Source organism: Pseudochaenichthys georgianus, chromosome 15 (genome assembly GCF_902827115.2).
Source record: "Pseudochaenichthys georgianus chromosome 15, fPseGeo1.2, whole genome shotgun sequence".
NCBI classification, from domain to species: Eukaryota; Metazoa; Chordata; class Actinopteri; order Perciformes; family Channichthyidae; genus Pseudochaenichthys; species Pseudochaenichthys georgianus.
This window is the reverse complement of record NC_047517.1, coordinates 8285415-8299585: the sequence shown is the minus strand read 5'-3', so window position 1 is coordinate 8299585 and position 14171 is coordinate 8285415. Positions and strand designations below refer to the sequence as shown.

The following is a 14171-nucleotide window of genomic DNA, read 5'->3' as shown; positions in this document are numbered from 1 at the left end:
CAAAATGATATATTGTGAAAAACAATAAAATACAATACACACATTTGACATGTTTATATGAGAACCCCCTTGGTGGTTCTAGGAATATTTTATATACAATTGTATTTTCTATTTAACTTAGTGTACTAAGATTATTTTTGTAATCATGCATGGTATTTTTGTAATTAACCTTTTTTTTTTGTTGAAATCTCACGTACCCCCGCAGTACCCCAACGTAGCCCCAGGGGTACGCATACTCCCATTTGAGAATCACTGCAGTCGAGCATCATAAATTGCAGCAATCTGTTTCTGCATTTGGGTGTTTTTTGTGTGCACTGAGAGCAATAAATGGGTTCAAGGTTATGAGCACAATAAAAATACAGGCAGTGCTGGCCCCCATAATGGGCCTCGGGATGCTTTAACTCAAATGTAATACTATTTCACACACCATACAATATAATTTTTTTTGGGAAAGAGCGATAATATTTCTCTGGACTCCACTGATTAAATGTTTTGTGTGCAGAAGAATATAAGAGCTTGGAAACCGAACAAAGCTTCACAGATCTTCAGAAGTGGACTTTAAGAGATATGATGGGTTATTTAAACCGGGCTCTTATTTAAAACATCCCGAGGGTGGCTCAGAGAAGTTAACTCTCCTACCAAAGTACAGAATCCAGGTTTACTGTTTACATGACATAAACAAATAATATTGGAGAAGCTGACCCAGTTGCTTAATTTAATTTAAATTAAAAAAGACCAACAGGAACTTAAAGCAACTAATACAGCAAGACTTTTCAGTCAGCAGATTTCCTAAAATGTAAAAAGGAACGGAGCAAATAAATACTATCTACAAGATATCAGAAATCATTTTTCCTAAGACAGCACTGTTCCAGGACATGTACAGAACCACTCACACGAGTAGCTTAGCAAGAAATAGAGTGATAATTGAATTACATCTTCTAAATCTGCACTGTGCTAAACCAACACATCCTCACTCCCAGGTCGGCCTATGTTGACGTTATGTCAAGTCCCCTGTGTCGGCTTTTTCCAACGCAAGGGGGGGGGCCCTTAGCGTCCATTTTCAACGCAAGGGGGGGGCCCTTAGCGTCCATTTTCAGCTTTCCGGGATGTCCATATGCTTCTATGGACGCTCATGGAAGCACGGCATTCGTTTGTGTCGGCTGCCCTTAAAGGCAATGTGAGCGTCCATTCTCATTGGATAACGGAGAATTGTACACCCGGAAGTAAGTATTCCCCTTACTGTCGATTGATTTTACAGTGATATCTGCAATACTCATCGACTAAAAAACACCAGATTATCCTTGTTAATTACAAAACATTGATTGGTTTAAATTGTGTGCAATGCTTTTGTATTTTTCCCCTTCGATTCGGAGAAACAAATATTTTTTCGGAGTAAAGGATGGCAGAAGACACTACACTACCCAGAATCCCCAGCTATCGTTTGGACTACACCATGTGCTCTGTTTGACAAACCCCGTGATAGTCCTCAAGCTCTGTGATTGGAGAGTGTGCTCCGAGGGTTACACCGAGCCTCGAACAGCACTTGAATGGGATGGAACCACGCAGACTGTCCAAAACCGGATTTGAACGGGTCCACCGCGTCCCCCCTCCCCCACCCCGTCCCCAGAACTACACATGCTGGCTATTCTGTTTCGCAACATGTTCTCTATCTATGGCACGTCTCTACTGGGAGTTGTAGTTTTAAAAGACGTTTTCGTATTTCCCATAATAAGAAGTTGCCAGTATTAAACTGTGTACATCCCTAGAGGTTTAGGGGATAGGAAACACTCACATTTAAAACATATAATTAATAAATGGGTGAAAATTGCTTGTGCCCATAATGGGCAGCATTAATATATATACACACATGCCAGCTAAGGTCAGAAGAGCTTTATTTAACAGCTGGTCTTATGTTTGTGACCCCTCCTGTTGTTAATTGATAACATTACATTACATTAATTGATAAGCCTGAAACATGCACTTGTCAAGGTTCAGAGGCACATTTTGCAAATATGGCAGTAGCCATCGATCAGTTTAAGATAAGATATACTTTATTGATCCCAAGTTGGAACATTTGCGTTACATCAGCATGTGTAACAGTTAAATATGCAGTGGTGTTTATTTGTAAATCATTTAGTATAATCACACAAATTCTGTGTTTTATATTCAACAATTATGTGTTCTTTATTTATTGATTGTTCAATACCTGACAAGGCCGGAGATGAAATATCTACATACATCTTATAAGAGTATAATACATTATGTATAATATCAGTTAAAATAAGTGCTTCAACATAGTTAACATTGCTGGAGGTATGCACAAATATTGATAGATGTCTTGTAATGCACTATTGAGGAACCTGCGACCCAAGTTTTTCATTCATTACATAACTACACCATAGTTGTGTAGGCCTATATGATATGTCAATACACCTTAGAACATCTTGAAAGGGATGTGCAAAATAGTCATTATATACAGTCTTTAATTAACTATTAGTAGAGAATAACGAGTAATGAATATACTTTATAGGGATCCTATTAATATCTAATAATAAAAATAATGAAATTCAATAACATGCTTTAACCACTATGTGTCCCTTTATATCAGCTGTACACCTTTATGGTGTAAATACAGCCTATCTACCAATTGGATCAAATATAAAAGTCAGCCGAATTAGTGTTGATACTGCAAGGAGACGTATTGTGTGAAAAGAAATGTAAGATGTTGTTTAATGGCTGATATATTTATGATCCACGTCACGTTTTCAGTTCCTCATGTTTGTCTAGAAGTCTTCTCATCAGGGCTCTATAAATACAGAACTACGGCAGATATGTAATGTTTAATGCAGCCGAACCGTGTATTACAATGCCGGTATGTGATGACTTTCAAAGAGAAAAGCAAACACACTCGGAATAAAGTATTATTTTATTTTTAAAAAATGTTTTCGGTCTGTTTCCGGTATTTGTTAATGACGGTGTGCTCTGAGATGTGAGACTGGAATTGCACAGGGGAAAATAACGTAGGCTATCTTTAGATGCGGATTTTGTTAAACTAATATGTTTGTGCTGTGGACCAACACTATACATTGACGGGGAAGGGGGTAGCAATAAAGATAACACCATTAAACAGTTACACAACATAACAGAAATAATATCGATAGCAGCGTCCCTAGCAACCACCTTGGTAACAATGAAAATGTTATGGACGCAATTTCCTGAAGTAATCTTCGTAATAACTAGCAAACTAAAGATCATGTGCAACCACTGCACACATAATCTGAAATAACAACTCATATTTCTCGCATCAAATGACATCAAAACGCATTTTAATGGCCAAACTAACTTTAAAATAGGCATTTTCCACCGAGAATAAAACGAAGTTCGGCCATGTTTTTTTTTCTACAGGGAGAAATTTGAAGATCACGTGACGTCAAACAGAGCACATGGTGTAGTCCAAACGATAGCTGGGGATTCTGGGTAGTGTTCTGCCATCCTTTACTCCGAAAAAACATTTGTTTCTCCGAATCGAAGGGGAAAAATACAAAAGCATTGCACACAATTTTAACCAATCAATGTTGTGTAATTAACAAGGATAATCGGGTGTTTTTTAGTCGATGAGTAGTGCAGATATCATTGTAAAATCAATCGACAGTAAGGGGAATACTTACTTCCGGGTGTACAATTCTCTGTTATCCAATGAGAATGGACGCTCACATTGCCTTTAAGGTCAGCCAACACAAACGAATGCCGTGCTTCCATGAGCGTCCATAGAAGCATATGGACATCCCGGAAAGCTGAAAATGGACGCTAAGGCCCCCCCCCCTTGCGTTGAAAATGGACGCTAAGGGCCCCCCCCCCTTGCGTTGGAAAAAGCCGACAAAGGGGACTTGACATAACGTCAACATAGGCCGACCTGGGAGTGAGGATGTGTTGGCTAAACAGTGTTTTAACCCCCAGCCCGTGAGTCAAAATGTCGAACATGTCCATGGGCAAGAAACTTAAGCTTAAATTGCTTCGTTGGAATGTGGTCTTTGGGATTGAAACCTATGTTTGTCACTTGGGAAGAAGGAATACACTTCAGAAAAGCAAAAATATTGCACTTTAGCTATCACAAAGCCCAACCAGTCTAAAAGCATTTTACACAGCAAGGTTGTGAGGTTGTGTTTGCGCATTAGCTTAGCTTCCCCCGTGCGGCGCCATCTTGGGGATAACATGGTCTGATAGTGTTTGTAGCATTATGATTCTGTAGTTTAAATGCATTTTAGTGACCTGCAATGAATGGCAGAAGGGTAATAGTCGAAATAACAGTTTCAAGGGATATTTAATACAGGTTTAATACTGTAAAACAAGATGTATGAAAGGTACAAAAGATTGGTGAATGTAAAGTTCAACTTAAATGTGTGTTTGTCACAGAAGGGGTTATTGACAGTGGATGTGTGTTGATGGAGCTGTCAGGAAAGTGAATAATTAAGTAAATACACTGAAATGATATAAATAAGTTTGTGTAATAAAACTACCAGCAGAAGCAATCTGGAAGGAAACCCAATAACCTCTTAAGCCCGAGGGTCCCCCCAGTGGACCCCTCCCACCGTTTTTTTACGAGACTATGTCTCAGGGCTTCTTAACATTTATGAAACTATTAATGTTCCATACCCTTTTAACGGTAAGAAACTCAGCTAACTGACAATGTGAACCATTTTTAGCTAAAAGAAACACAAGAGTAATACCAAGCCTTTGAATTAGCATGGAGCGAAAAAATGCTCACTAATGCTAACGGACTTTTGCACAGCACTCACGGTAGAAATGCCCTTATTACTTATCGTAACTGCACAAACAAGATATCCGATTAAAGCTGAGACTCCACAGATTCCACACATGTAATGTCATTACTGTACGACTCCGAATTCCTGGAGCTATCAGCCAGAAAAAAGAAAGTAAACAACATCCGTTTTCAAAAATATTACAATAATTACGTCTTACCTTTTTTGATTTGTGATCAAAAGTTGGGTTCAACGGAATAAAAACGCCGCTCAAGGTTAATCCAATGTCTTTGTGTCACGTAGACATTTTTACTGATAATCCATCATCATATTTATGGCAATATACTGGGTATAAAGTTTTGCCGTCCAGGCTTGTACTTTCAGATATGCTTCGTTTGCTTTTCTATTACGTCCGCAATGGTAATGTTTACGTGGATTTGGGAACTGCCCATCGATTCTATTGGATGTAATGGTTAAGAAAAAGGTGTAAATCACCCAAATCGACCAATGGGTTCCAGAGATATGGTCCTGCGTAAAGTATAAAGAATGCCAGCCAGCGTAAGTACATTACGCAGCAGACTTTACTTATTGTTTACTATGGAAGGAAGCAGGAATTGCAGGACCCAGAGCGCACGGAGCACAGAGCGGACAGCAGATAACGGAATTGCAGTTTTATTGCTTATAGATTATCAGAACATTTCAAAGGGGACACAGCCCCATTGGATATTAACCTATGGATTAACTACATCATAGTTTTTATCGTTTTAATGCCATTGAAGACCAGTTTAGACCAGACAAAGAGGAAGGTAAGCTATGTTAGCCTAGCGCATGTTAGTACCTAGTGCCACTTGTTTTGATGTATGTTTTTGTTGATAACCTCGCGAGTTTGTATCTTTCAGTGTTGAGGTGGGCACCGTTAGATTCTGTGTATTTACGGTCATAAACAATGTGTTGGATGTGGAGCTAAGATAAGTAATAAGGGAGCTAGGAGTGATTTTCGGTGCAGTAATAGGTTAGCATTTTTCGCTCGGGGCTAATTCAGAGGCTCACTGTTAGCATTGTGTGTTTTTTTTGAAAAAATAAATGAAAAAGATCAGTTAAATGAGTTTTTCCCCGTTATATGGATATAAAATATTCATAGTTTATTAAATATTAAGGTTCCTTAGACGTTGATTCCTGCAAATGACGCGATTTCGGGTCCGTGGGGCGGGGCCTAAGAGGATAAGAGTATGTTTTATTTTCTTATTTTATTTTTTTTCACAACAGTTGTATTTGGATGGAATGAATACCTATAGTGATCATTCAAAGTAATAAAATGATTTTTACAGTGAAAAAGTTCAAATAGAACTGATGGTTCCCAAATTACCCAGAGGTGAGTCTGCCTGGACTTTATTTTTCTAAACCTCTCTAAAAAGGTCAAATTTCACTTGTTTTGCATCAATCTTGATACAGGGTACTTATTATATGTTTTTTAGGCGGACATTATAATTTACATGATTTTACTATGTTCCATCTGAATTTACTTTAAAATAAAAACATCTATATTGATTCTGACACTTCTACATCCAACTCACAGATGTAACCTTGCTTTGAGAGAAAAGATTATTAATTTACCCCTTTTAGAAGTGAAGATATAGTCTTTGTTGTGTTAGTGGCATTTTCGAGCCTGAAACCTGAAAAACAGGCTCAGGGCTTAAGAGGATAACCCGTGTCCTCATTGCTCCTATCTCACCTGCTCATTACAGGTATCATTACTGTTACTGTGGCCCTCATATCGGGGACCCATAACAGTTACCTCACATGCTAGCTTGCAGTGCTTGACACAGCTGGCATCCGTTGGTTGCGCATAGTTAAGTCAGTTGCAATCGAAGTCTAAGTTGACAAAGTTAACAACTTCGAGCGAAAACAGTCAGGGCACAGAAACGTTTTTGGGGTGTTGCCTTTCCTTTAGTGGGTTATTTCGGTTTGTTCAGTATGTAAATGGCCTGCAAAGGCTCAAATCCAAATGTTTACACACACTCGCCCCCTCCATTGGTCTCCTTTATTTACTTCTGTAATGTAGTGACATCACTATGTAACACTCACACTTCTATTGGCTAAGGGGCTGGACATCCCTAAGTGGTTGACCAACCACAGCAGAGCCAGCCAGCTAACCAATCAGAGCAGACTGGGCTCTGGTTTCAGACAGAGGGTGAAAAAAGGTGCTGCAGCACAGGCAGTATGAGGACACTCAAGAGCTTTCTGAGCATTAAAGAATGGAGACATGTCACAGGAGAGACACTACATACTGATATGAACCCGGATCATTTAAAACACTCATGTGAATGCTACTAAGTGCTACTGCATTGGCCAAGTACAGAAGAAATAATCTTTTTTTTTTATTAGCCAAGAATCTCTGGTACAAGGTTGACTTCTCACCCGACCGTATGCACACTTTTCTCCCATGGGTTATTTTTAAGGGACTCACTTTCCCTTTTACCTCCAAACAAGGTGATCCGTGATATGAACAGAGCTGTAGCGTGCACCCTAACCCCCCACTGCACCGCTTACCTGTCATTTGCATTTGAAAGAACAAGCCAGTATTTTGGGAGACGTGCCTTGTAGCGCTCTCCTCTCTCCTGGCTGCAGACGAGTTACTCTCAGTTATCTCTGCTTTCAGCTGGCAGTGGAAGCAGACATGCTCTTGGTTTTTCTGCCATCTCTTCGCACGGTGTCAGGTCCAGTTTAGCACTTGAAGGCAGGATGTGTCAGAATCACAGCCCTCTCTCTCTCCGGGCTGTCTTGCGCTCAAGGTGAGTCAGGCCTCGTCACTGCTCCTTTAGAGACATAACCCATCACATGGTGTTGGTAGACGGCCAGTAGTTAATAGCCCTGTCGCGATTCGTCAGGGGAAATACTCATCTACTGAAGAGCGCAATCACTTAGAGCAAGGTTAGAGTGTTTATGGGTTCGAAGGGAGTTGGGCGGTCAAATGTAAATCTGCACAGTCACAGCATGTTTGCACAAACTGGGTGAATAACATCCTACATATATACTTCAAGCTTGCAGCGTGGATAGAACAGGCACAGAGATGGCTGAGTGTTCAAGACATGAAGATTTTCAGGAATAATGAATCTTGAAATTGAGAATGTGTGAGCTAGAATACAGATATGCTTAGACAACCGTGACTAACATGTACCTTGACCTTTTTACCTGACTATATGTGCATTTAGTTTATGATTAACTGGTTGATATATATTTGGAAAATATGATATAGTTTATTGTTTGTCGATAATGGTAATAGTATCTGTTATTACTTAATTTATATTCTTATTTTGTATTATTGTATGATATTTCAACACTGTGTTGTGTTGTCGTATTGCTGTTGTCTTGTTTGTTACGGGGGAAATGGAGGGGTTGGAAAATGAACAACATGCATACCCCTGTGTTTTGCTTTTGGCACTCTATTTATTTCAAAGTTGCTATTTTGTTGAAGAAAATGATGTTATAAATAAATAAAGGAACTGAGAATGTGTGGATTTGCACCAATCACTTGGAGCAAGGTTAGAGTGTTTATGGGTTGGAAGGGAGTTGGAAGGGATTGGGCGGTCACGGCATGATTACACAAACTGGGTTAATCAAATCCTACGTTTATGCTGCCAGCTTGCAGCGTAGATAGAAGTGTACACTGAAAAACTGAAATGTTGATAGGCTGAGTGTACTGACCTTATGTCTGTTTGTCCTATCTCTAGAAAGAGTTCCTGGCAGCTTCGACTGAAAAGGACATCTTTGCCCATCTGGGTCTGGAGTACATGGAGCCCTGGCAGAGGAACGCGTAGGCCTGCTCTTCCCTGGCTGGATCATACCCTCTGCGTACATCACTGTTTGTCCCATCTGCTTCCCGCTCTGCCGCTCTCCCGTGATTCACTTTCAAACTGCTTTTGATTTCCATACAGTTTTGTTCTGTTATTGTGTATGCTGGTGTATGATTCGTAATTCTGCATATTGTCTGTTAGCGAGTAAACACTCTACCATTCATGGCGTGCCTGTCTCTAAGTGTTGTAATCACAGGCAGGACACAAAGACAAATCAGTCGGAGTATAAATCGCCCGGGGTGCTTACGAGTTGCAGGTGGGAGGAAAGAAGCAGACGAGAAGGGAAGGGGTGACAGCAGAGAGAGAGAGAGAGAAAAAAGGGAGGGTAAGGGAGAAGACAGGAAACAAGGGGGAAGGGAGCTTTTGTCGAGCAAAATGTTGTAATCGCCCTCCTCCTGGCAGGAGAGTTGAGAGAGCTGAGCCAGGTCTCTTGGGGATTGAGAGGCGGGTAATGAGCTTCAGATAGAGGAGCGTTCTGGCGTCGCCATTTAGCCTCCATTTAAGCCTCCGTCCACTGGAGATCATTTAGCTGGCACGCAGCAATCCGAAGACACACAATGAATCCCCTTTCCCCGATGCTCGGCTGAAATTAGAGGCAATCAGCTGCACCGGGAAATCATGAAGCATTCTGACGGAAGGTAAATGAGTCCACTAACCACATGATTGTGTCTTGGCATGCAAAGCTACTCCGTCTGCAGTGCTTCAAACATCCATTATTTTACTGGACTGACTTGTGTTTTATGTATGATGTTTGCTTGTTAAGATGTGTCCTTATTTCTATATTCCCATACGGTGGCTCTGCAGGACAATGACTCACTAACGAGGGAACTTTATTGATCCCTGTGGGCCTATTTGGTAAGCCTGAGTCCAGTGATGACATGACCTGCCTGTATCTATCCAGCTGTGCTTTAATCACGCCCACTTCCGCATCGGCATGTCAAAAGAGAAGGCTGACGTCGACTTTAGCTTTGGAAAAAAAAACAATATGGGCTATTTATCAAATACAAATAATTAGCTAACTACCCCTCCTGTGGTCCCTTCCCCTCATTTCCTGCCGCTTGGAGACTTCTTCACTGGGGGGGCGAGTGGCTGAAGCCCTGGAGACGCACCTTTGTTAGCCACTGTAGCAACTCCCATTGCAGTCAGTGCAAGCCATGCTGAAAAACATTACAGCAATATATACTCTGACAGTGTTGGAATGTAACAAACCACATATACTCAAATACTGTATTTTTGTGTGTACAAACGTGACAAATAGTAAAATGAGCTTATAGGCTACATATTGTTTGCTAGGTTATTATTCTTCAATCCATGTTGAATTCATATTTAAATATATATTTAAATGTACTCAGCTACACTGGAAAAACTCACATAATGGTTAGTTGAAAGCAATAACATTAAGTTGAACCTAATATTTTTTATTTAAACTTGATATTATTTCTTTCAACTAACCTAATACGGTTATGTCAAATCTGTTGACATAATACATTTAATTAAAATCACTTTTTCATCAATCTTCTTAAGAACGTGCTTTATGCAGCGACAGGCAAATGAATATTTTGTGGGATGAAAACGCAGAGTGACGCTCTGACGCTGTATCGATGTTTTCGTCAGTCAGAAGTGGGCGTGATTAAATCTTATCTGGGTTGGAAAAACTACGTATAGACGCAACCTGCCCTGCTGTCCACTTCCCAGCCCACATTCCCATGATGCTCAGCGCCCGGTTCTTCCCTGGGTGCCTCAACAGGAGCAGGAACAGATGAGAGCCACGGCATTCGAGTGAATCACCCTATTTAAAGACTTTTAAGTAGAACAGTCAGACACTTTGAGGACTCGACCCGGACCCCCCTTCCTTCTTCTTCCCTCTTTGTCTGTGTCTTTCTCCCCCCCCCCCCGCTGAGTTGCTTTTTAACTCGCACTGACACAAACAACCTCTGAAGGTTTTCAGCACAAGCTCCCGCACCCCGGCCTCCTGGGTTATCTAATGTTTTCACTTCAAAGCGGGGATGAATTCTTATCCAAAAAATTAGAAATTTCTCCAGAAGAATAAAAAAAATAAAAGCTGACCTCATTACATTTAAATGTGTCCTGCCCTCTTTTCCTTATCGTTTTCCAAATGCAAATGGGATCTTTTTTATTTCCACATTAAATATGCACCCGTGTAAAGGGACTTAAAGGCTGTAGCACTCAATTTAAGAATCCACACTTTGCAGTTTTGGTCTGAGAGGGTCTTAAACTGTTTGCAAAGCTGAAAATCAAGTAATGCAATCTCCTCCAAAGCCCTCCATGCAGTCCCTATGGAGCGATATGTCTGCATGGCATTAGTCAGTGAGACCATGCTTTTAGTGTTAGTTACTTTATCTGACGGAACGTTGGCTGTGAATAACACTACAATGGATCATACCAGAGTATTGCAACACCACCTCAGTGAACTCTAGTAATTACTAATTGAAATACAGAAATGCATATGGAAAGCACTTATCAGGAATTCACAGTCATTCGTGTCATTACATAATTTTTGTTTCAGTGGTTCACAGTTTTTTTCATTCAGTGTTTCTGAGAGAACTTCACCTACTTCCAAGGTCCAGGGAGTAGGATAAAAGTATGAAAGGTAAAAACTCAATCAATAATTTAAGTGCAGTGAACGATATATGAATAGATAGCTTGGCACACGATCACTCCTATTTCAGTATACTTTTAGTGATACATGTTGGTGCTTTTATACATGGACATAGCGGATTGTATCAACGTTTTATCATCACATGCATAGTAGAGCACACAATATATTATACATGATTTATGGCCTCTTAATGGTCTCTTTATGGACACGAAAAAAGGTTTTCAAGTAAAGTACAAGTACCTCAGGACTGTCCTCGAGCACAACAGTACTTGTATGAAGTGTACTTAAACATACATATACTGTAAGGGGATTTATCAGAATGCTTAACAAATAAGTACTGTCCTAGCTACAGAAAAAAAGATAGGAAGAGAGAACAGATGCAGCAGAAATGTATTAGTAGAACATTATTTGCTTGTTACACATATATATATATATATATATATATATATATATATATATATATATATCTCAATACAATATAACTTCTTATATGTTTGAAATTACGCCACGTGACACAAATCTTGGAAAAGGAATATTGGAAAAGCAAAGAGTCATGCTCTTTGTGCGAGTGTGAAAGAGAAGGAGACAGAAAGCACGTTTCTGTACAACTCTGCATCCTGTTCATCTGACAAAAAAGAGGCCTAAACAAAGTTTAAAACAAACTGACCAACTCACAAAAATCATTTTTGAATTTTCCCCTGCATGTATTATCTCTCCCAGTAAAACAGCTCTTTACATTTCGTTTTATAATAAGACTAAAACTAAAAGACAAACAATACAAGTTAAAAGGGAGTGCTGACCAGTTCTTGTTGTTCTATACAGACTACATATTTTGCTGTCCAATCCAATCTTGTTCAGATAAATTGTTTTTGCTGAGGTCCGAGTCGAGTTTATTCATCACTTTCAGCCAATCACAGGTGTCCATTTACTATGCAAATCACTGCCTTTGGCTCCTCAGTCTGGCAAACTCTGTGTTTGCGTGCTTGATATCTGCGGTCTGACTGAGATGACAGATGTGTGAATATATGAAAAATTGCTCACAAGAATTTACATAAAAGTGCTGGATTTGCTGACAAAAATGTATTTAGCTGTCCAATCAGTTTTCATTTCTATACCTATGCAAGCATTTCTAATCCCCAGTTTTCTCTCGGTGACATTCCGGCGCCAAAGGCCTTCAATCACTGGATCTGACATCCATTCTTTTAACTTGCACATATTCCTCATGGCATGGGAGCTGAGATATTGATTAGGGCTGTCAACATTAACACATCAACGCACACACGATTCATCTTGAAACCTTAATGCTTAATCTAATGAAAAAACTGATTTATCTGACTTGTCATGCATTTCTTTATTTAGACTCTACATGTGTATTTGTTTCTATCCCCAAAAATACAACTAAATACTATAATGTTAAACATTAATCATTTGACAGCACTAATATTGACATCTTGGACATTTCTTGGGGGTTACAGCAGTGTTGGAACATGACCTAATCTTTTTTGCAAAATGACCACAAAGAGAAGCAAAATTAGTGGGACAGAAATGACCATGAGGCAGAGGTGGGCGTAAATCCTACATGTGCAAGTCATGAGCAAGTCTCAAGCAAGTCGCAAGTCACTGTGGTGAGAGCATAGACTGTATATATAAAGGGTGAGAGTCAAGCAAGTCAAGTCAAGTCATACAACATTCTGATGAATAAGCCCAGCTTCCGCATTTAAATCAGTTAAAAGACAGCGGTTATGAAAATGGATTCAACCCACACTATGATCTTCATTACATACACAGTTAATCATTTGAACTCTAATTTAGACCGATGACAATCATATTAGATTCATATTAACCCTAGAACTGCAGACAATATAGCTAGGACTCAACAAGTCTGTTCAAAAAGGCAGAATTCCAGGTGATAAAATCATATATGGCATTTGCCATTACACATATTTGATGTAAATGTATGTTAACACTAGAACCGCCAACAGCGTCAGCACCTACATATCATTTTCAAATCATTTAATTTGTTCCTCCTCATCATTTCCTTATAAACTAAGTAGGACGATTTAAAACTCACTTAATTGGGTTAATTTTGAAATGGCTTCAGTTTATCATCATAACAGATCAAAAAGTTCAGATTCATTTTACAATAAATCAAAGGATGATGCACTTCTACAAACAAAAACAACATAATTAAAACATTTAAACAAACTACAAAAGTATATGAACTACATTATTCAACAGTTTAAAGTTCTCGTTCTCGTTCTCTCTCTCTCTCTCTCTCTCTCTCTCTCTCTCTCTCTCTCTCTCTCTCTCTCTCTCTCTCTCTCTCTCTCTCTCTCTCTCTCTGTGAGTGGACCGGTGAGTATAGCGGAGAGCGATCGTTTAAAGTTTTACAACTTTTCAAACCATTGTTAACAATTAATTTTTCTCTGGGTGATAGTTTATGACTTTGGTGTTTTTTGGTGGTGTTTTTTGGTTGCACTGGTGAATTGTTTGTCTAATTGTTTGTCTAATTGTTTGTCTAATTGTTTGTCTAGCGGCTGCAGCTGCAGTCACGTCGCCCGGCATGGCGTTCCGTGGCAGCTGCGCTGTGTTAGAGAAGCTCGCCAACACGCCATCAAGCTCTCTCCACCTGTCGGTGTGTCGGTGGAGGAGTGTGGTCTGGCTGTGGGGGCTGTGGGGGCTGTGGTGGGATATGGCAGAGTTAAATCTGCCTCCCGCATGAACAGTGCAGTGGTTATTTTTTTAGACTGCACGGAAACAGCTAACCAGCTGGTGGAGAGCGGGCTAGTGATTAAAGGGACGCTGTTACCCGTGCTACCCCTTGTCACTCCAGTTAAAAAAGTCTTCATCTCTAATGTACCCCCGTTTCTGAGAAACGATTTGTTGGAGAGAGAGCTGGCTCGACACGGGCAGCTTGCGTCTCCCATTAAGTTGATC

General features: G+C 39.9%; 1 protein-coding gene across 2 annotated transcripts in view; it reads left to right on the top strand.

The window, feature by feature from the left end:
- dntt (deoxynucleotidyltransferase, terminal) overlaps positions 1–8660 on the top strand; it is a 195482-nt gene extending 186822 nt beyond the window's left edge. Inside the window, exon 11 of one of the 2 annotated variants that reach the window (XM_034101152.2) lies at positions 8492–8660. In XM_034101152.2, coding sequence (XP_033957043.1) covers positions 8492–8578 — 87 coding nt within the window. In that variant the 3' untranslated portion in view covers positions 8579–8660. The remainder of the gene's footprint in view (positions 1–8491) is intronic. The other variant, XM_071205695.1, reaches the window with a different exon arrangement.
- The last annotated feature ends 5511 nt before the right edge of the window (positions 8661–14171 follow it).